At 38.8% G+C, this 24,104-nt stretch overlaps 1 protein-coding gene across 2 annotated transcripts in view; it reads left to right on the top strand.

Annotated features, from left to right (window-relative positions):
• The window catches only part of FAM120C (family with sequence similarity 120 member C), a 150,701-nt gene that overhangs the window by 120,180 nt on the left and 6,417 nt on the right, over positions 1–24,104 (top strand). The window contains exons 11-15 of one of the 2 annotated variants that reach the window (XM_004022057.5): positions 10,491–10,605; positions 12,530–12,739; positions 16,132–16,330; positions 21,620–21,758; positions 22,143–22,200. In XM_004022057.5, the coding sequence (XP_004022106.1) occupies positions 10,491–10,605; positions 12,530–12,739; positions 16,132–16,330; positions 21,620–21,758; positions 22,143–22,200 (721 nt within the window). The remainder of the gene's footprint in view (positions 1–10,490; positions 10,606–12,529; positions 12,740–16,131; positions 16,331–21,619; positions 21,759–22,142; positions 22,201–24,104) is intronic. The other variant, XM_027963299.3, reaches the window with a different exon arrangement.

Genomic DNA, 24,104 nt, shown 5'->3' with positions numbered 1-24,104 from the left:
CTTTAGGGACTTCCCCCGCCAGTGGGGGAGAGAAGGGGCAGCCCATCATGGCTCCCGGGTCCGACCTTACAAAACCCACACACCTTATGGTCAACTTAAAACAGAGACAAGAATATATGATGCAGGAAAGATAGTCTCTTCAATAAGTGATGCTGGGAAAACTAGACAGCTACATGTTAAAGAATGAAATTAGAACACTTCTTAGACCATACACAAAAATAAATTCAAAATGGGTTAAAGACTGAAATGTCACACTGAATACTATAAAGCTAGAGGAGAACATAGGCAGAACACTCTTTGCTATAAATCACAGCAAGATCCTTTTTGACTCACCTAGACCAGTGGAAATAAAAACGTAAATAAGCAAATGAGACCTAATTAAACGTAAAACTTTTGCACAACAAAAGAAACTGTAAACAAGATGAAAAGACAACACTTAGATTGGGAGAAAATAATTGCAAACAAAACAACTGACAAAGGATTAATCTCCAATATCTATAAGCAGCTCATGCAGCTCAATATTTTTTTTAAAAAGACCAGTCAAACAGTGGGCAGAAGACCTAAACACACATTTCTCCAAAGAAGACATACAGATGGCCAACAAACACATGAAAAAATGTTCAACATTGCTCATTTATTAGAGAAATGCAAATCAAAACTATAATGAGGTATCACCTCACACCAGTCAGAATGGCCATCATCAAAACATCTACAAACAATAAATGCAGTAGAGGATGTGGAGAAAAGGGTACCAACCCTCTTGCACTGGTGGTGGGAATATAAATTGATGCAACCACTATGGAGAACAGTATGAAGGAAAGTAGGAATAAAATTACCATATGACACAGCAGTCCCACTACTGGGCATATACCCTGAGAAAGACCATAACTCAAAAGAACACATGTACCCCAGTGTTCATTGCAGCACTACTTACAGTAGCCAGAACATGGAAGCAACCTAGATGTACATCAACAGATGAATGGATAAAGAAGTTTTGGTTCATATATACAATGAAATATTACTCAGCCATAAAAAGGAATGAAATTGGGTCATTTGTACCGATGTGGATGGACCTAGACTCAGTAATACAGAGTGAAGTAAGTCAGAAAGAGAAAAATGAATATCGTATATTAACATATATATGAAATCTGGAGAAATGGTACAGATGAACCTATTTGCACGGTGGGAATAGAGACATAGATGTAGATTAGACTTATGGACACAGTAGGAGAAAGGGAGGTGGAAGATGAATTGAGAGAATAGCATTGACATATATATGCATTACCATGTGTAAAATAGATAGCTACAGAAACTAGCTGTATAGCACAAGGAGCCCAGCTCAGTGCTCTGTGATGACCTAGAGGAGTGGGATGCTAGGTGCTGGGGAGGGAGACTCACAAGGGAGGAGATATATGTGTACTTATACCTGATTCACGTTGTTGTACAGCAGAAACTAACACAGCATTGTAAATTGTGCACAACATTGTAAAGCAATTATACTCCAGTTAAGAAATTTAAAAATTATACTCTAATCAAAAAAATATTATACTCCAATTAAAAAAAAAAAAACTAAAAGCTTGTGTGCTAGAGACAATGCCAAGAGGAAAAGTGAGAACACAACTCACAGAATGGGATAAAATGCAAATCATATATCTGATAAGTATCTAAAGTATCCAGGATGTATAAGGAATACTTACAACTCAATAACAAAGGAGAGATGATTTGATTTAAAAATCAAATGGGACCAAAATTTCAGTTGACATTTCTCCAAAGTAGATATATATATGGCCAATAAGCATATGAAAAGAGACTCAACATCACTAATCTTTAAGGAACTGCAAATCAAAAATACTGTGAGATGCCAGTTAATACCCATTAGTTCAGTTCAGTTCAGTCGCTCAGTTGTGTCCGACTCTTTGTGACCCCATGAATCACAGCACGCCAGGCCTCCCTGTCCATCACCAACTCCCGGAGTTTACTCAAACTCACGTCCATCAAGTCAGTGATGCCATCTAGCCATCTCATCCTCGGTCATCCCCTTCTCCCCCTGCCCCCAATCCCTCCCAGCATCAGGGTCTTTTCTAATGAGTCAGATCTTCCCATGAAGTGGCCACAGTATTGGAGTTTCAGCTTTAGCGTCCATCCTTCCAATGAACACCCAGGACTGATCTCATTTAGAATGGACTGGTTGGACCTCCTTGCAATCCAAGGGACTCTCAAGGGTCTTCTCCAAACCACAGTTCAAAAGCATCAATTCTACAGTGCTCAGCTTTCTTCAGAGTCCAACTCTCACATCCATACATGACCACAGGAAAAACCATAGCTTTGACTGACGGACCTTTGTTGGCAAAGTAATGTCTCTGCTCTTTAGTATGCTGTCTAGATTGGTCATAACTTTCCTTCCAAGGAGTAAGCGTCTTTTAATTCCATGGCTGTAATCACCATCTGCAGTGATTTTGGAGCCCCCCAAAATAAAGTCTGACACTGTTTCTGCTGTTTCCACATCTATTTCCCATGAAGTGATGGAACCAGATGCCATGACCTTATTTTTCTGAATGTTGAGCTTTAAGCCAACGTTTTCACTCTCCTCTTTCACTTTCATCAAGAGGCTTTTTAGTTCCTCTTCACTTTCTGCCATAAGGGTGGTGTCATCTGCATATCTGAGGTTATTGATATTTCTCCCGGCAATCTTGATTCCATCTTGTGCTTCTTCCAGCCCAGCATTTCTCAAGATGTACTCTGCATGTAAGTTAAATAATAAGCAGGATGACAATATACAGCCTTGATGTACCCCTTTTCCTATTTGGAACCAGTCTGCTGTTCCATGTCCAGTTCTAACTGTTGCTTCCTGACCTGCATATAGGTTTCTCAAGAGGCAGGTCAGGTGGTCTGGTATTCCCATCTCTTTCAGAATTTTCCACAGTTTATTGTGATCCACACAGTCAAAGGCTTTGGCAAAGTCAATACAGCAGACATAGATGTTTTTCTAGAACTCTGTTGCTTTTTCCATGATCCAGCGGATGTTGGCAATTTGATCTCTGGCTCCTCTGCCTTTTCTAAAACCAGCTTGAACATCTGGAAGTTCATGGTTCACGTACTGCTGAAGCCTGGCTTGGAGAATTTGGAGCATTACTTTACTAGCGTGTGAGATGAGTGCAACTGTGCGGTAGTTTGAGCATTCTTTTATATTGCCTTTCTTTGGGATTGGAATGAAAACTGACCTTTTCCAGTCCTGTGGCCACTGCTGAGTTTTCCAAATTTGCTGGCATATTGGGTGCAGCACTTTGACAGCATCATCTTTCAGGATTTGAAACAGCTCAACTGGAATTCCATCACCTCCACTAGCTTTGTTCGTAGTGATGCTTTCTAAGGCCCACTTGACTTCACTTTCCAAGATGTCTGACTCTAGATTAGTGATGACATCATCATGATTATATGGGTTGTGAAGATCTTTTTTATAGTCTTCCGTGTATTCTTGCCACCTCTTCTGAATAGCATCTGCTTCTGTTAGGTCCATACCATTTCTGTCCTTTATCGAACCCTTCTTTGCATGAAATGTTCCCTTGGTATCTCTAATTTTCTTGAAGAGACCTCTAGTCTTTCCCATTCTGTTGTTTTTCTCTATTACTTTGAATTGATCGCTGAAGAAGGCTTTCTTATCTCTTCTTGCTATTCTTTGGAACTCTGCATTCAGATGCTTATCTCTTTCCTTTTCTCCTTTGCTTTTGCCTCTCTTCTTTTCACAGCTATTTGTAAGGCCTCCCAGACAGCCATTTTGCTTTCTTGCATTTCTTTTCCATGGGGATGGTCTTGATCCCTGTCTCCTGTACAATGTCACGAACCTCATTCCATGTTCTTCAGGCACTCTATCTATCAGATCTAGGCCCTTAAATCTATTTCTCACTTCCACTGTATAATCATAAGGGATTTGATTTAGGTCATACCTGAATGGTCTAGCGGTTTTCCCTACTTTCTTCAGTTTGAGTCTGAATTTGGTAATAAGGAGTTCATGATCTGAGCCATAGTCAGCTCCTGGTCTTGTTTTTGTTGACTGTATAGAACTTCTCCATCTTTGGCTGCATAGAATATAATCAGTCTGATTTTGGTGTTGACCATCTGGTAATGTCCATGTGTAGAGTCTTCTCTTGTGTTGTTGGAAGAGGGTGTTTGGTATGACCAGTGCATTTTCTTGGCAAAACTATTAGTCTTTGCCAAGAGCGTGGTCCACTGGAGAAGGGAATGGCAAACCACTTCAGTATTCTTGCCTTGAGAACCCCATGAACAGTATGAAAAGGCAAAATGATAGGATACTGAAAGAGGAACTTCCCAGGTCATTAGGTGCCCAATATGCTACTGGAGATCAGTGGAGAAATAACTCCAGAAAGAATGAAGGGATGGAGCCAAAGCAAAAACGATACCCAGTTGTCGATGTGACTGGTGATAGAAGCAAGATCCGATGCTGTAAAGAGCAATATTGCATAGGAACCTGGAATGTCAGGTCCATGAATCAAGGCAAATTGGAAGTGGTCAAACAAGAGATGGCAAGGGTGAACGTCGACATTCTAAGAATCAGCGAACTGAAATGGACTGGAATGGGTGAATTTAACTCAGATGACCATTATATCTACTACTGCGGGCAGGAATCCCTCAGAAGAAATGGAGTGGCCATCATGGTCAACAAAAGAATCCGAAATGCAATACTTGGATGCAATCTCAAAAATGACAGAATGATCTCTGTTCGTCTCCAAGGCAAAGCATTCAATATCACAGTTATCCAAGTCTATGCCCCAACCAGTAACACTGTGGAAGCTGAAGTTGAACAGTTTTATGAAGACCTACAAGACCTTTTAGAACTAACACCCCAAAAAGATGTCTTTTTCATTATTGGGGACTGGAATGCAAAAGTAGGAAGTCAAAAACACCTGGAGTAACAGGCAGATTTGGCCTTGGAATGCAGAATGAAGCAGGGCAAAGAAATGTTCCTTTGGTATCTCTAATTTTCTTGAAGAGATCTCTAACCTGTTGGATGGCTATAATTTAAAAGACTAACAACAACAACAAAGAAGACTGACAACATGTGTTCGTGAGCATGTGGAGAAATTGGAACCCTGCTGGTAAGAACATGAAATGAAGACACATTCACACAGAAACATGTTCTTGAATATTCATATAGCATTACTCATAATACCCAAGAAGTGGAAATAACTCAGATGTCCATCAACTGATGAATGGGTTAACAAAATGTAGTGTAGTCATACAATAGAATATTATTCTATTGTATAAAAAGTTATAAAAAGCAACTAACTTGATTTATGCTATAACGTTTATGAACCTTCAAAAACAGTAGGCTGACAGTAGGCTAAGTAACAGTAGGCTAAGTGAAATTCACCAGTCACAGTATGACATACATATTTATATGAAATGTTTGGAATAAGCAAATCTGTAGATGTGGGATTACCATGGGTCTGAGGGAGGGGCAAATGTAGAGTGAATGCTAATGGATATGAGGTTGCTTTGGGCGGTTATTTAAATGTAGTGGTGACAGTTACATAGCCCTGTGGATTAACTAAAATCAATGACTTTATACACTATTAATACATGAATTGTATAATAATTTTATCTCAATAAAGCTGTAAAATAGAAAGGAAGATGAAATAGATCCCCAGATAACCAAAGATTAAGAGAATTTATTGCTGTCAACTTGCCATATAAGAAGTATTAAAACATGTCCTTCACATTGAAAGGAATGACACCAAATGAATGAATGAATAATAACCACCTGTTGTGGTAGTTGCATAGGTATATGTAAAAAGTAGTATAATATATTTTTTTCTCATTTGTTCACTTAACCTATTTAAAAGACAACTACATAAGTCAATAAAAAAATTGTATGTTGGTTTTAGAATAATAGCATAATACACACAACAATAATAACACAGTGGTGGGAGGAAAGGAGAGAGCTATATTGGAGTAACGTTTCTACCTTCTACTGGAATTACTTAGTACTAATTTGATGTGGTGTGTCAGGTAAGATGTATTTTGTAATCTACACAGCAACCATTATGAAAATAACTAAAATATAGTAAAAAATAATTAAAATGCTATACTGGAGAGTATTTAATGCAGTAGAAGGCAATAAAAGGAGAACAAGCAAAAAGGCAAAAAATGTATGAAACCTATGAATCTAATCAACAACTATATCAAATGTAACTGGACTGAACATTCCTATCAAAAGGCAGAGATTGTGAGATTTGATACAAAGCCTGAGCTATCTACAGGAGATACACTTTGGATTCAAAGACACAAATAGGTTAAAAGACAAAGAATAGAAGAAAATATACCATGCAAGCAATAACCATATGAGATATAATAGCTGTACTAATATCAGACGAAATAGACTCTAAGACAAGTAATGTTAAAATAGACAAATAAGAAAATTTTATAGTAACAGAAGGGTCAATTCATCAGGAAAATATAATAATTATTAACATATATTCCTAACAACAATATCCCTAAATACATGAAGCAAAAACTGGTAGAATTTAAGAATGAAAAGATCTAAATATAAGACCAGAAACTATAAAACTCCTAGAGGAGAACATAGGCAAAACACTCTCTGACATAAATCACAGCAGGATCCTCTATGATCCACCTCCCAGAATACTGGAAATAAAAGCAAAAATAAACAAATGGGATCTAATTAAAATTAAAAGCTTCTACACAACAAAGGAAACTATCAGCAAGGTGAAAAGACAGCCTTAGGAATGGGAGAAAATAATAGCAAATGAAGCAACTGACAAACAACTAATTTCAAAAATATACAAGCAACTTATGCAGCTCAATTCCAGAAAAATAAACGACCCAATCAAAAAATGGGCCAAAGAACTAAATAGACATTTCTCCAAAGAAGACATACGGATGGCTAACAAACACATGAAAAGATGCTCAACATCACTCCTTATTAGAGAAATGCAAATCAAAACCACAATGAGGTACCACTTCACACCAGTCAGAATGGCTGCGATCCAAAAATCTGCAAGCAATAAATGCTGGAGAGGGTGTGGAGAAAAGGGAACCCTCCTACACTGTTGGTGGGAATGCAAACTAGTACAGCCACTATGGAGAACAGTGTGCAGATTCCTTAAAAAATTGCACATAGAACTACCTTATGACCCAGCAATCCCACTTCTGGGCATACACACCGAGGAAACCAGAATTGAAAGAGACACATGTACCCCAATGTTCATCGCAGCACTGTTTATAATAGCCAGGACATGGAAACAACCTAGATGTCCATCAGCAGATGAATGGATAAGAAAGCTGTGGTACATATACACAATGGAGTATTACTCAGCCGTTAAAAAGAATTCATTTGAATCAGTTCTGATGAGATGGATGAAACTGGAGCCGATTATACAGAGTGAAGTAAGCCAGAAAGAAAAACACCAATACAGTATACTAACACATATGTATGGAATTTAGGAAGATGGCAATGACGACCCTGTATGCAAGACAGGGAAAGAGACACAGATGTGTATAACGGACTTTTGAACTCAGAGGGAGAGGGAGAGGGAGAGGGTGGGATGATTTGGGAGAATGACATTCTAACATGTATACTATCATGTGAATTGAATCGCCAGTCTATGTCTGACGCAGGATGCAGCATGCTAGGGGCTGGTGCATGGGGATGACCCAGAAAGATGTTATGGGGAGGGAGGTGGGAGGGGGTTCATGTTTGGGAATGCATGTAAGGATTAAAGATTTTAAAATTTTAAAAATAAAAAACTAAAAAAAAAAAAAAAAAAGAAACTTCAACAATGATAGTGGAAGGCTTCAATGCCCTACTCTCAATAATGGCTAGAACACCTAGACAAAAAGCAAAAATATAGAAGATTCACGAAACATCATCAACCAACTTGACCTGACCTGATAAAAATGGATCATAGACTAAAATGTAATAGTTAAAACTATCTAACTTGCAGGAGAAATTTTTCATGATTTTGAGTTAGGCGAAGATTTCTTAGATACAACAGCCAAAGCAAAATCAACCTAAAAAGATAGATTTCTTCCAAATACAAAATTTTTACACTTCAAAAGCCACCATTACAAAACAGAAAAGACAAGCCACAGACTAGAGAAAATATTTACAAAACATATATCTGATAAAGGACTTGTATCAGAATATATATAACAAACTCTTAAAACTTATAAGAAAACAGACAACTCAGTCTAAAAATGAATAAAAGATGTAAATAGACATTTCACCAGAGACGATATAGGGTTGTAATAAAAGCACATGAAACGATTCTCATCTTCAGTAATCATTGAGGAAATGCAAATTTGAACCGTAATGAAACACCACTTCAGTCAGCTGAAATGATTGTAATAATAAAAAAAAAATGACAATGACAAATGTAGGCCTGGCTGCAGAGAATTGGAATTCCCTCATACACTGATGGAAATTTAAAATGGTATAGCTACTTTGGAGATTAGTTTGGCATTTTCTTAACAGGTTAAACATAAATATATAAATAGTCACTCAGTTGTATCCAACTCTTGTGACCGTATCGACTATAGCCCATCAGGCTCCTCTGGCCATGGGATTCTCCAGGCAAGAATACTGGAGTGGGTTGCCATTCCCTTCTCCAGGGAATCTTCACAACCCAGAGATCAAACCTGGGTTACCTGCATTGGCAGACAGATTCTTGACTGTCTGAGCCACCAAGGAAGTCCATTCAAATAATCATAAGACTCATTTATTTCACTCCTAGGTATCTGTTGAAAAAATAGGTCCACACAGACTTGCACATGAATGTTCAAAGAAATATTATTCATAATAATCAAAAAGTAGGAACAACTCAAGTATCTGTTAACTGGGAAGTGGATGTGATATGTCCATCAATAAATGTTACTCAGTAAAATAAAACTACTAATACATGCCAGAGCACTGAACCAACCTCAGAATTACTATGCTTCATGCCAGTGAAAATAATCAAAGAAGGAACGTTCATGGACTTACCATTGTAAAGCTGTCAATTCTCAGATTGATCTGTAGATTGAACACAATTCCTGTGGGCTTAATGCAAGGTTTTTTATGAATGAAGACAAACTTATTCTAAAGTTTATGTGTAAATTTATATAGGCCCTTATGATAGCTAAAACAATCTTGCAAAAAAAGAAGTATAGGAATCATTCTACCTAATATTGTAGCCAAAATAATCAAGACTGGAGTTATTTGCAAAGGGATAAGCACATAGGTCAATGGAACAAAATTAAGAACCTAGAAATAGAACAACACATGTATACTCAGAAGTGCAAAAACAATTCAATGGAGAAAGTAGAGCCTTTGAACAAATGGTGCTGGAACAATCGGACATCCATAGGCCAAAGAAACAAACACTTCAATCTGAACCTCCCACATTATACGAAAATTAACTCAACCCTGTCTAAAGAAGGCATCCTAGGAACTTGTTTAGAAAACTGGGAATTTTTGAAGAAAGCATTAACCATTCTGTCTCTAAACTGCTGTTCTAATCTACAGATCACGGACTTGAGTTGTCACAATTCCTGCTTCCAACCAACCCTGCTTGCTTCAGACTGGCCCCCCATAATCGTAATTGGCAAGAGCCAATTCCTTAATATATATCTTGTTATCCTGTTTGCCCTGAATTCAGTGGTTTCTGTGTACTGGCAGACTCCTTGGTTTGTCTCGAGGCTGAAGTCAAGGGGAAATTCTCTCAGCACCAAGGACCTCTCTGTTCAGTCCTGAATGGATTTTCCCTCCAATTGCAGTGCTTGTGCCTATACTTGTGCCACTAAATATATAAAGGTATATCGTTATACCACCTCCAGATTCTCATTGTGGAATATATTGTTCAGTGTTAAATACATTGCACCCTTCAAGCAATGTGTCAATTTTAAAAATCTGAACAAAGGCTCAGCATATACTTGAGGTCAGTGTTTGGTGAATTTAATAAAATAAAAATGATCAGCACTTCTAGAAGTCTATCTTGAATGAATAATCAGAGATACAGATGAGATTTAAATATGTGTATATCTTTATAGTAATTTTATAATAAAAGAAAATGAATAGTATGTTTCTAATATTATAGGAATATTTATATAAATTTATAAAACACATGAGGAACATGAAGTCATTTAAAATCATGTTTTTGACAAGTATTTAATGAATGAAAGGTTCTTACAATGTTGAATGAAAAAAGCAAGATAGAATATTCTATATGTAGTATGAAAAAACTGAGATTTGAGATGCTAGGAAGAAAGAAGCCATAAACTTAACAGCAGTTATACGTGAATGGTGCCTGTCTCTTCTACCATCTAGATGAAGTAACCAAAGGCAGAGATTCTTTTACTTTATTTCACAACCTAGCTAGCATCTGACCCATGGTAGGTTACATTTAGCTTACTAAGTGTTTGTGAAATGAGTAAATGAGCTTTTGTCACTTAATAATGATGCTTTTATCTTCTAGATACATGGTTCAATGGCCTGGCGGCCGAATCCTGCATCGCCATGAGCTAGACACCTTCCTGGCACAGGCAGTTTCTACTCAACTTTATGAACCAGATCAACTTCAAGAACTCAAGGTGATTTGAACTATCCTCATTTAAATTATTTTACGAGCTCATAACTCTATTTTAGGTCTTTTTTTTTTTCCTGCAGCTGGAAAGAAGAGTAAGTTCTGCAGGTAAATGTTTGATTTACTTTAGCCAAATATTTGTGTCTCTTAATAAACCCAACACTGCTTACATACTGATGGGTGAGAATGGGTAGAAAAAATGGTATTGTGTAAGACTGGTATGTTGTGACCCATAGATCACAGTAAGGTTTCCAACTCTTGCAAAAGATGCTACAGGGGACATATCCTGGTGTTCCGTTTGTCTTTGAGTAAATATTTACCCTCTCTCCCTGGTGGCTCAGTGGTAAAGAATTCACCTGCAGTGCAGGAGGTACAGGGGACACAGGTTCGATTCTTGGGATGGGAAGTTCCTCTGGAGGAGGAAATGGCAACCCACTCCATTATTCTTGCCTGGAGAATTCCATGGACAGAGGAGCCCATGGGCTACAGTCCATCAGGTCACAAACAGTCCGACACAACTGAGCACACACACAATACAATACTTGATTTACAATATTACATTAGGTTCAGGTGTTAGCATAGTGATTTGGTATTTTTGAAGATGATATTCCATTGTAGACTATTATAAGATAATGGATATAATTCCCTGTGCTACCCTCCTTTTTTAAAAATAATACTGAGTATTAGAGGGAAGTCTAGACAAGCAAGAGGAAGCAAGTAAATCCAACATCATAACTGAAGGCAGTAGAATATAGTAGGTTAGAAAGTAGGCTCTGAAGCCAGGCTGCCTTGAATCTTAGCTCATAAGGTTGCTTAACCTCTGTAGTTTCAGTTTCCTTACTCATAGTATTATGAGGATATTAAATAAAATAATCCATGCAAAACACTTACAAGAGTGGCTAGCATGTTCTAAGTATACAGTACTCAATTAGTTATTAATGCAGGACACTCCTCTTGTGACTTAAGTAGCCATGGTCCTTTGAGACCCTAGTATAAACTAGAAGAAAATCAAGTCTAGTAAGACTTACAAAATCTTGACATGAGATCAACAAAGGAAAAGATGAAAACAGTCTTAGACAAACAGTGTTGGTTCCTTTCTTCAGTAAATGTGATATTGCTTGATACTAGAGCAGGTACTGACAACTCCACACCACACCTAGGAGGGGACCTGCAAGTACTATCCCTTTTCCTGTTAAAGCCATCTAACATGTCAACTTGAGATAACCACTGTGTACATTTTGATGATTTCTTCCAGCCTTTTGTCATGCATTTTCTACGTGGTTGATATATTATTTATGTAATTATATATTGTATTTTTAAACTTGACGTAGAACATAGTTTCTTTGTCTTAAAATTTCTTAGTAAATAATCATATGGATGTATCATTTAATTATTCTTATTTTGGCCACTTGGTTTCCAGTTTTCACTTACTATATGTAGTAATTAACATCTTTATGTATTAGAGCCTTATTCACATCTCAACTTCCTTAGAATAGATTCCTAAAAGTAGAATTTCTGAGTCAACAAATGTGACCATTTTAAGGTTCTTGATACATATAGCTTAATTTTAATGTACATTACTCATTAGTTTTATTTGAGTGTGCTGTTTATTTCACCATATCCTCATGAGCATTGGACGTTCTTTTGGTCTTTTGTTTTGTTCTAATTTTTTTCTTATTTGACAGGCAGAAAAATTGGTATCTCAAGAGGGTATCTTTTAAAGATTTGCAAGTTGATTTTTTTTGTAATGAGTATCTTCCAAACCATCTCAGAGATAGAAATGGATAGAGGCTGCTTATGTACTCAAATGTCCATATTTAAAAGTAACATGTTCTCATTTTACTGGAATAATCAGCAAAACAGGAATAAGAGCAAATGTAACCAATAACAGCAATTTCTTAATGGTAGTTTTTCCTCTGTGGTGATTTCAGATTGAGAAACTGGATGCTCGAGGGATCCAGCTTGCTGCCCTCTTCATGAGCGGAGTTGATACAGCCCTGTTTGCCAATGATGCCTGTGGCCAGCCAGTTCCTTGGGAACACTGCTGCCCCTGGATTTACTTCGATGGAAAGCTGTTCCAGAGCAAGCTAATTAAAGCAGGCCGGGAGAGAGTATCCCTAGTTGAGCTCTGCGATGGCCAGGTACCAACATGTTGGGTAGCTACTAAGACGAACTGTGATCTGCTGTGAAAGTGAATGGCAGAAAAGGGTAAAGGAGCAGAGAGACTGGGGAAGGAGGTAGCAGAAGTGGGAGAATGTGTCTGACCTTAAACTAACTTGGTCAAGGATGGTCCCAAAGGCCCAGTGTCTATATACATGTTACAAAATCATGTTGGCATAGTTTTGGAAGTTTTGGCCACAGCAATCAGAGCAGAAAAAGAAATAAAAGGAACCCAAATTGGAAAAGAAGAAGTAAAACTCACTGTTTGCAGATGACATGATCCTCTACGTAGAAAACCCTGAAGACTCCACCACAAAATTACTAGAGCTAATCAATGAATATAGCAAAGTTGCAGGATATAAAATCAACACACAGAAATCCCTTGCATTCCTATACACTAATAATGGGAAAATAGAGAAATTAAGGAAACAATTCCATTCACCATTGCAACAAAAAGAATAAAATACTTAGGAATATATCTACCTAAAGAAACTAAAGACCTATATATAGAAAACTGTAAAACACTGGTGAGAGAAATCAAAGAGGACACTAATAGATGGAGAAATATACCATGTTCATGGATCGGAAGAATCAATATAGTGAAAATGAGCACACTACCCGAAGTAATCTATAGATTCAGTGCAATCCCTATCAAGCTACCAATGGTATTTTTCATAGAATTAGAACAAATAATTTCACAATTTGCATGGAAATACAAAAAACCTCGAATAGCCAAAGCAATCTTGAGAAAGAAGAATGGAACTGGAGGAATCAACCTGCCTGACTTCAGGCTCTACTACAAAGCCACAGTCATCAAGACAGTATGGTACTGGCACAAAGACAGAAATATAGATCAGTGGAACAAAATAGAAAGCCCAGAGATAAATCCACACACCTATGGACACCTTATCTTTGACAAAGGAGGCAAGAATATACAATGGAGAAAAGACAATCTCTGTAACGAGATGGGAAAACCAGGTGCTGGGAAAACTGGTCAACCACTTGTAGAAGAATGAAACTAGAACACTTTCTAACACCATACACAAAAATAAACTCAAAATGGATTAAAGATCTAAATGTAAGACCAGAAACTATAAAACCCCTAGAGGAAAACATAGGCAAAACACTCTCTGTATTTGGGGAATGAGTGGGCACATTCACAGCAGGATCCTCTATGACCCACCTCCCAGAATACTGGAAATAAAAGCAAAAATAAACAAATGGGACCTAATTAAAATTAAAAGCTTCTGCACAACAAAGGAAACTATAAGCAAGGTGAAAAGACAGCCTTCAGAGTGGGAGAAAATAATAGCAAATGAAGCAACTGACAAAGAATTAATCTCAAAAATATACAAGCAACTTATGCAGCTCAATTCCAGAAAAATAAATGACCCAATCAAAAAATGGGCCAAAGACCTAAACAGACATTTCTCCAAGGAATACATACAGATGGCTAACAAACACATGAAAAGATGTTCAACATCACTCATTATCAGAGAAATGCAAATCAAAACCACAATGAGGTACCATTTCACGCCAGTCAGGATGGCTGCTTTCCAAAAGTCTACAAGCAATAAATGCTGGAGAGGGTTGGAGAAAAGGGAACCCTCTTACACTGTTGGAGTGAAAACTAGTATAGCCACTATGGAGAACAGTGTGGAGATTCCTTAAAAACTGGAAATAGAACTGCCTTATGACCCAGCAATCCCACTGCTGGGCATACACACCAGGGAAACCACAATTGAAAGAGACACGTGTACCCCAATGTTCATCACAGCACTGTTTATAATAGCCAGGACATGGAAGCAACCTAGATGTCCATCAGCAGACAAATGGATAAGAAAGCTGTGGTACATATACACAATGGAGTATTACTCAGCCATTAAAAAGAATCCATTTGAATCAGTTCTAATAAGGTGGGTGAAACTGGAGCCGATTATACAGAGTGAAGTAAGCCAGAAACAAAAACACCAATACAGTATACTAACACATATATATGGAATTTAGAAAGATGGTAACGATGACCCTCTATGCGAGACAGCAAAAGAGACACAGATGTATAGAAGTCTTTTGGACTCTGTGGGAGAGGGCAAGGGTGGGATGATTTGGGAGAATGGCATTGAAACATGTAAAATATCATATGTGAAATGGATCGCCAGTCCAGGTTCAATGCAGGATACAGGATGCTTGGGGCTGGTGCACTGGGATGACTCAGAGGGATGGGATGGGGAGGGAGGTGGGAGGGGTGTTCAGGATGGGGAACACATGCACACCCTTGTTGGATTCATGTCAATGTATGGCAAAACCACTACAATATTGTAAAGCAATTAGCCTCCAATTAAAATAAATAAATTTATATTAATAAAACAAAATCATGTTGGGAAGAGTTTTGTGTTTTTTTTTTTATAATGAGGCTTCAAGTTTTCATATTCCTTTTTTTTGCTCTGAGTTATTTTTTCCCCATGGAATGAATGCTCAGATATACTATATGCCTTTCCCCTCATTCTTAGAATTTCATTTCACTTATTTACAAAAATTAAGTCATTTTTTAAATGATATTTTTTGTAAAGGAACTATTTTATAAATAGAAGACGGCAGTAAAATAGATGACAGAGTAAAAGCAGGGGATATTTTTTCCAATAAAGCCTTGGGAAAGATGAAAGAAGGCAAGGGAAACGAACCCTTACTTTCTTCTTTGTCCATTTGTGGGGAATAAGCTGATAGATTAGAGAAGAGGCCAGCAAACTACAGAAAGATTTTTTTTAATTTGAATTTTTATTCCAATAAAACTTTTTGAAACATGGCCACATTCATTCATTTACATATTGTCCATGACTGCTTTCATACTACAATGGGAGAGTCAAGTAGTGACAGAAACAGTATGGCCTTTTTCAGAACAAGCTTGCTGACCTCTTGACTAGAGGCATGGACTTCTCCTGGATAGAGGCCATGGTCTCTGATCCTTAGTATGAGAGAGAAGGTTAAAAGGGTTTGTATGTGTCAAGTTTTGTTCTCTTTACGTAATTCTGTTACCTCCCCCTTAAAAAATAACCTAGCCTATTGCTGGCTCTGTGATTGGGCATTACTAAATACTCATTGTTGTATTTGTCTTTCTTGACCTAATCATGGTGCCTCATAAGCCCTTGGTCAGAACTAGTATGATGGTAGTTTGACATCATGCAAAGAGTGGGAGCTTTGTTGTCAGGGAGGCTTCGCTGAGTATGTTGCCTTGAGCCATTTAACTCCAGGCCATGATTCCATTCGTGGGAATAGACTTGTGAGTTTGTACATAGACCACCCAATACTGTGCCTGAAACATAGGAGAAGTTTTAAAAATTGCAGCTGCTATTATTACTCTGTTCTTCATTTGAAGGCTGACCTGGCAACCAAAGTGGAGAAGATGAGACAGAGCATACTTGAAGGAGTCAACATGAACCATCCACCGCCTTCTCTACTTCCATCACCTACCTTTATGCCTCCCATGGTGCCCTCTCTCTACCCTGTTTCACTTTACCCCCGAGCCATGGGCCCAATGCCACCTCCTCCTCAAGGAAGGAGCCGGGGGTTTGCAGGTCAGTACCTAAGAATAAGGTGTTTGTCATTGTCAATCTGTTTCATAATAACCTATCCAGTAATTATTGCCAGTTACAGAATCAGCAGTTTCATATATATCTTATCTCATTTACGGTCTGTGCTGTAGTGTGGTTTGAAGAGTAGCGTATTGAAATGGAGGGGTGTAGCATAGGGAAGAAAGCCCACTGACTTCCCAGACTACTCTCCATGGAAGTTATTAGTTCCTAAGGTTTTGACTTACGAAGTAACTGATGTAGAAACCAAGAGTCACATTTTACTTTTGAGAACTGCAGTTCATGTGAACTGGGTCTTCATGGTTGCTGGTTAGCCCACTAATTCCCCGTAGACAGGTGTACACAGGAACTTGCAGGAAGAGCAGTGGGAAGTCAGTAAATGCCTAGTGTCAGCAAACAACCGTAGCTTGATATACCCATTTCCACTCTGAGGGTAGACCTAACACATTTCCAGAAGCATAGAGAGAAATAAGTCACAGTCTGTACCCTCTAGGGAATTGTGTTTTAGTGAGGAAAGCAAATACATAGATGTGGATCCACATATACATATACTGGGTTAGCCAAAAATTTCCTTCATTTTTAAAGTTAAAAGACACAGTTTTCATTTTCACCATGAACTTCATTGAGCAAGGTATTCATCATTTTGTTCCATTACCTTCTGCCATTTTTCAGGCAACTTCATAATTTCATCTTCCCAAAACTTTTTTTTTTTTTTTGCAAAGAATAGTTCCAGGTGTCTTTGATAGTCTTCCAAGGAATTGAAATTTTTTCCATTAAGAGAATTTTGTAAAGACTAAAATAAGTGGAAATCTGAAGATGCAGTGTCTGTTGAATACAGTGGGTGAATCAGAACTTTGCAGCCAAGCTGTACCAGTTGTTGCCTGATCATTGAAAAACAAATAGTCTTGCACTATCCTGATGGAAGATTTTACATTTTCTGTTTACTAATTCTGGATGCTTTTTATTGGGTGCTACTTTCAGTTGGTCTAAGTGGGAGCAATACTTGTTGGAATTAATCGTTTGGTTTCCCAGAAGGAGTTCATAATAGAAGACCCCCTTCCAATCCCACCATATATACAACGTCACCTTCTTCAGATGAAGACTGAACTTTGATGTGGTTGGTGGTGTTTCATTTCACTTACTGCATGATCTATTCCATTACACATTATTGTCCAGTATCCACTTTTAATTATCCATCACAATGAAACGTTTTCATTACATTCAAGTAGAGAATCATAAGCAGAATTATAGTCAAGAAGGTTTTCCCTTAACTTATGTGGAAGCCCAACATCAAAGCGATGAACATAACCAAGCTGGTGCAAATGATTTTCAACATTTTATTTTAATATTTTGAGTATATCAGCTATCTCCCACATGGTATAACATTGACTATTCTCAATTAATGTCTCAGTTTGATCCCAATCAACTTCAACTGGTCTACCTGACTCTGGACCATTGTCCAGTGAGAAATCTCTAGTACAAAATTTCTCAAACCACTTCTGATATGTTCGACCAGTCACAGCACCTTCTCCATACACTGCACAATTTTTTTTTTTTGCATTTCAGTTTGTTTTTACCTTTATTTTTTAAATAGATGCACACTGGTAACCACCTGACCTGCCTCTTGAGAAACCTATATGCAGGTCAGGAAGCAACAGTTAGAACAATATGGAACAACAGACTGGTCCCAAATGGAAAAGGAGTACGTCAGTGCTGTATATTGTCACCCTGCTTATTTAACTTATGTGGAGAGTACATCATGAGAAATGCTGGGCTGGAAGAAGCACAAGCTGGAATCAAGATTGCCAGGAAAAACATCAATAACCTCAGATATGCAGATAACACCACCCTTATGGCAGAAAGTGAAGAGGAACTAAAAAGCCTCTTGATGAAAGTGAAAGAGGAGAGTGAAAAAGTTGGCTTAAAGCTCAACATTCAGAAAACGAAGATCATGGCATCCGGTCCCATCACTTCATGGGAAATAGATGGGAAACAGTGGAAACAGTGTCAGACTTTATTTTGGGGGAACTCCAGAATCACTGCAGATGGTGATTGCAGCCATGAAATTAAAAGACACTTACTCCTTCGAAGGAAAGTTATGATCAACCTAGACAGCATATTAAAGTAGAGACATTACTTTGCCAACAAAGGTCCATTTAGTCAAGGCTATGGTTTTTCCAGTAGTCATGTATGGGTATGAGAGTTGGACTCTGAAGAATGCTGAATACCGAAGAATTGATGCTTTTGAACTGTGGTGTTCGAGAAGACTCTTGAGAGTCCCTTGGACTGCAAGGAGGTCCAACCAGTCCATCCTAAAGGAGATCAGTCCTGGGTGTTCATTGGAAGGACTGATGCTAAAGCTGAAACTCCAGTACTTGGCCACCTCATGTGAAGATTTGACTCATTGGAATAGACCCTGATGCTGGGAAGGATTAGGGGCAGGAGGAGGGGACGACTGAGGATGAGATGGCTAGATGGCATCACACACTCGATGGACATGAGTTTGAGTAGACTCTGGGAGTTGGTGATGGACAGGGAGGCCTGGCGTCCTGTGATTCATGGGGTCACAAAGAGTCGGACATTACTGAGTGACTGAACTGCACTGAACTGAAGCACTACTAGAGCCATCTTACAGAAAAAAACAAACCTTTTGACCAACACAGTATACACACACACATGTATGAATAAATTATGGTGATATCTGAACTGTGGCTTAATGACAAACAAACATTCTTGCTTAGGTAGGTCAGGTACTGATCCTGATAATTCAAACAACCTTTTTTCCTGGTGAAACAGTATTTTAATGCGGACATTTTAACATGAAATGTCAAATTCTGTGATCGGGTGAGAGTGGTATGGTTGAAGTGTGTGTTGTGTATTGCTCATCACTTTAAAAATAGTAAAGCTTGGAAGTTGAAATTTGTCTTAAATTTAGGGTCACAAACTTCAGCATGGATGTTTTAATTCAAGGATGTGCCTAGGTGAGCAATGTAAATATCTGCTCAGTTCACTCAGGTAATGATTAGGTCTCACAAACCAGGGAGCCAGCCCTTCATTCCATCCTTTGAAGATGTTTTTACAGATGCCTGCCCTCATTCTTCACATGCTGATTTCATTGTGTCTCAGAAGATAGCTTTAATTAAGGCCAAGTTCTCAGAAGGTCCTCACCATTGTCCCAGCTCCCAGTGATAAAACCTAGTCTTCAGTTACTGGTGGCTCATGAGGAGCCTCCTGCCTTCTTAAAGGCCACAATAGGATCCCCAAATGCAAATCTTTCTTGCCCTCTTAGGATTGGCTAGTCACCTAGTTCCTTAGACTCCCATTTTTATATAAATGAGGGGCTATTTGCTAACAATCTGCTAAATGAGTGAAGAGTTATTAATATTTGGGTTTTTTCCATAAAATAAAGTTAAAGGCTTACTAGCATTCTCTGTCTTATGAAAGCTTTCTTTTGTGCCAAATTGCAGACCTGTACTGTGCTTGAGAACTCACACACAGAGTTGGAATTTCCTGTTTTAAGATGATATCATGCTATCTTGTCTTTAGTTGGTTCTGGTTTTCAAGTGTTACTATTCTTACTTTGTAATCATAAATCACTGTTAGTTGTTTGTTGTTCAGTCGCTAAGTTGTGTCAGCTCTTTGTGACCCCATAAATTGCAGCACACCAAGCTTCCCTGTCCTTCACTATCCCCCAGAGTTTGCTCAAACTCTTGCCCATTGAGTCAATGATGCCATCCAGCCATCTCATTCTGTCTCCCCTTCTTCTGCCCTCAATCTTTACCAGCATCAGGGTCTTTTCCAATGAGTTGGCTGTTGGCATCAGGTGGCCAAAGTATTGGAGCTTCAGCATCAGTCTTTCCAATGAATATTCAGGACTGATTTCCTTTAGGATTGACTGGTTTAATCTCCTTGCTGTCCAAGAGACCCTCAAGAGTCTTCTCCAGCACAATTCGAAAACATCAATTCTTCATTAAACTGTTAGTTTAGTTTCATTATTTTTTGTTCTGTTTGGTTGTTTGACTAATCCTCCAGTGTGTGGTGACGTGCATTTTAATCAAAAGTAGTTTTGGCCAGTTACATGAGGATGTATAAACTCATGTATCAGTTCAGTTCAGTTCAGTTGCTCAGTTGTGTCTGACTCTTTGCCACCCCATGGACTGCAACATGCCAGGCCTCTCTGTAAATCACCAACTCCCGGAGTTGCTGACTCAAACTCATATCCATTGAGTCAGTGATGCCATCCAACCATCTCATCCTCTGTCAAGCCCTTCTCCTCCTGCCCCCAATCCCTCCCAGCATCAGGGTCTTTTCCGATGAGTCAAATCTTCCCATGACGTGGCCAAAGTATTGGAATTTCAGCTTTAGCATCAGTCCTTCCAATGAACACCCAGGACTGATCTCTTTTAGGATAGACTGTTTGGACCTCCTTGCAGTCCAAGGGACTCTCAAGAGTCTTCTCCAACACTACAGTTCAAAAACATCAGTTCTTTGGCACTCAGCTTTCTTTATAGTCCAGCTCTCACATCCATACATGACTACTGGAAAAACCATAGCTTAGACTAGATGGACCTTTGTTGGCAAAGCAATGTCTCTGCTGTCTAGGTTGGTCATAACTTTTCTCCCAAGGAATAAGCATCTTTTAATTTCATGGCTGCAGTCACCATCTGCAGTGATTTTGGAGCCCCAAAAAATAAAGTATGCCACAGTTTCCACTGTTTCTCCATCTATTTGCTGTGAAGTGATGGGACCAAATGCCATGGTCTTAGTTTTCTGAATGTTGAGCTTTAAGCCAGCTTTTTCACTCTCCTCTTTCACTTTCATCAAGAGGCTCTTTAGTTCTTCTTCACTTTCTGCCATAAGGGTGGTGTCATCTGCATATCTGAGGTTATTGATATTTCTCCCAGAAATACCTGAATACATGTGTACATGAAATAAATTCATTTCCTGCTTTAAAAAGGTAGTTTGGGCCTATAATTTTCCAATAGCTAGATATTAAGACCTCATTCTCTCGCCACAAGTACTGAATGCCTACTGTGTATAGGCTCTGTAGTTGAAAAATGAATCAGGCCCACCCCACTTGCTAAAGTGGATGTACGTAGATTTTCAACCCCTTCTTCTGAAATTTGCTTCCACCGTGACCCTTTGTTATCACAGTCTTTTTATCATAGAGAAATGGAAAAATACATAGAGTAGGTGGGCTGTGGATCTTTTATTCCACCTCTTATCCTACCTTGCACTTGCCATTCACTGCTGCCATTGTTCCTCTCTTTCTAGGACTCCATCCAATCCCACCCCAAGGAGGAAAACTGGAGATTGCTGGGATGGTTGTGGGCCAGTGGGCTGGCAGCAGATCTTCTAGGGGGCGAGGCTCCTTTGGCATGCAAGTGGTTTCTGTCGGTGGGCCAGGAAAGGGGTATGTATTTGAATAGGTTGGTATAAGCTAGTGTCAATCAAGGTGCTCTTGGGAAAATGCCCAGCTATTGAACCCTTTTATTAAGGTAAGAGGCATGAACTAACTTTGCATTTTTAAAGTCAGTTTTCAGTTGAGTTCAGTAAACATATAATAAATGCCCTGCCTTGAAACAGTTTTTGCCCTAGAGGAGGACTTGGGACACGGGACAATTCAGTATAACATAGAAGTGACAAATAGAGGTTTACACTGGTAACACAGAGGAGAGGCATCTAACCTAAGAGGGTCAAACTTGCTAGTGGAGGTGAGTAGTTAATTAAGTGAAAATGGAGGTATGGGCTTTATGTGTTCCTCATGATCACTTTCCCCCCCCCACCCTTTCTCAAGGCATGGAAAAGAACAGACTGGTAGAGGTGCCAAAGGACACAAAAAAGGAAATAAACAAGTAAGTACCTTTTTGAGATGATCTACCTCTTCTTGTTTTTGTTTTTGTTTGCAAGAGATCAGTTCAGGCATGGAAACCTGGGAGCTTTCATAGCTTCTCTCAGCATTTATTTTCATCTGCCTACTCTCTAGCAGTCTTTTGAGGGTTAACCTGCCCAGGCTGATCCCACAGGGCTGCAGAGTGTTATCCTTTTCCCTGAGTGAGGCCACAAAATAGAAACTTGGTACTATGTCCTAAAGACTGCACTTAGCAAAGCATTACTACATGAACCATAAAGAGGCCAAAGTGAAATTAACAGTGGGATTCCAACAGCACACCTCAGTTTCTGTGGTGCTACCAGAGATGCTTAGAAAATTAGACTTTTGCCTTTGCTGATGATGGGAGAGGAGGAGGCACTGCCATTCTGCTTATTCTTGCTGGTTCAGAATGGTCTGAAACTCACTGGTCTTCAAATTCACTGGTCCCCCATCCCCCTGTAGAGATCCAAAATCTTGTACTGGTTTCAGACTGCTGGGCTCCTTGTAGCATAGTAACTATCATTTCTTAAGTGCCTGCGTTCTCCAAAGCCCTCTACTAGACATTTTACATGTGGTTTCTAATCCTCACAAAGGTCATTGATGAGACCATTCTGTAAGGCCATTTTATCATCAGTCCTCAATTCCAGCTCTTCTCTTATGTATATAGCCAGCCCTCATTGCATCCATGTTACTCCCATTTTCTAATGTTTTCGCAAGGAATACAAATTTGCTTTAATGTTATTTTGAGTCCAACATGAAACTACAGTGATAAGTCCCCTACATGTATTTTGTAATGTACTCCAAAGCCAGAAAGAAGTGACCTTGGGTTTTTTCCAAAGCTTCTCAGCTTTTTCCAGAAACTGCTCAGTAAGGGAAAAGGGATTGCATTGTGCAGGAAAATGGATCACTCGGGTAGTCTCCCATAAGGTAGTACCCTATAAGATAGCCCTCTCATAAGGTTGGAAAAGGGAATGGCAACCCAATCCAGTATTCTTGTCTGGAAAATCCCATGGACAGAGGAGCCTGGTGGCTCCAATAGGGTCACAATCCATAGGGTCACAAAGAGTCGAGCATGACTGAGCACATATACACATATACAAGGTACTACAGCCTTGATGAATTCACTATGATTCAGGGACTGATCAGTAGGCATGCAGCCTAAAAAACTTGATATCTTTGGTGCAATCATAGTGGATCTATCTTTCAGTGGTTCGCTCACATTAACCAACATCACAGAAATAGCTTTGTGGATATGGCTAAAGGAGTGGGGGAGGGGACGAGAAGGGAGAAGGCGAAAGGTAAAGTACTAATTTACAGTGGAAAGAAATAATTATCACAATATATTGTATACTTTTTCCTAGTCACTCATAAATACATGTACTTACTATTCCCATTTTAAACAGGAGAAAACTAAAGCTCAGGAGAATAAAGCATCTTGACCATCAAGTTAGTATTAGAGTTGGCATTCTAGCTTGAGCTGACTGATTTCAAAGCCCTGTACTGTGCTAATTCTGATACAGTATAACAACTGTAATTGTTAGACAAGATTCATACCTAGGCCTGCCTGACTCTTGTATGCATGCTCTTAACCATGTCTAATCAGAGCTTACTTTCTCTAAGCAAGCTGCCAAGGAGGCTATGGTATCAGAATTTTGCCTGAGGGTGTGGAATCAGAACAGTAATATTAGCTAGCAATTATGAGTTCTTACAGCATGCCAGACGCCACCATGCTTTACATGGTGTGTGTCATTGATTCCTTATATGAACCTGTGAAATAGATAATATTATTCTCTCTGGTTTATGGATACTATTTGATATCTAGTTAATATATACTATTCAGTTCAGTCACTCAGTCATGTCAGACTCTGCGACCCCATGGACTGCAGG

This window comes from Ovis aries, chromosome X (genome assembly GCF_016772045.2).
Source record: "Ovis aries strain OAR_USU_Benz2616 breed Rambouillet chromosome X, ARS-UI_Ramb_v3.0, whole genome shotgun sequence".
In the NCBI taxonomy this organism is placed as follows: Eukaryota; Metazoa; Chordata; class Mammalia; order Artiodactyla; family Bovidae; genus Ovis; species Ovis aries.
This window is presented reverse-complemented; position numbering and strand designations above follow the sequence as displayed.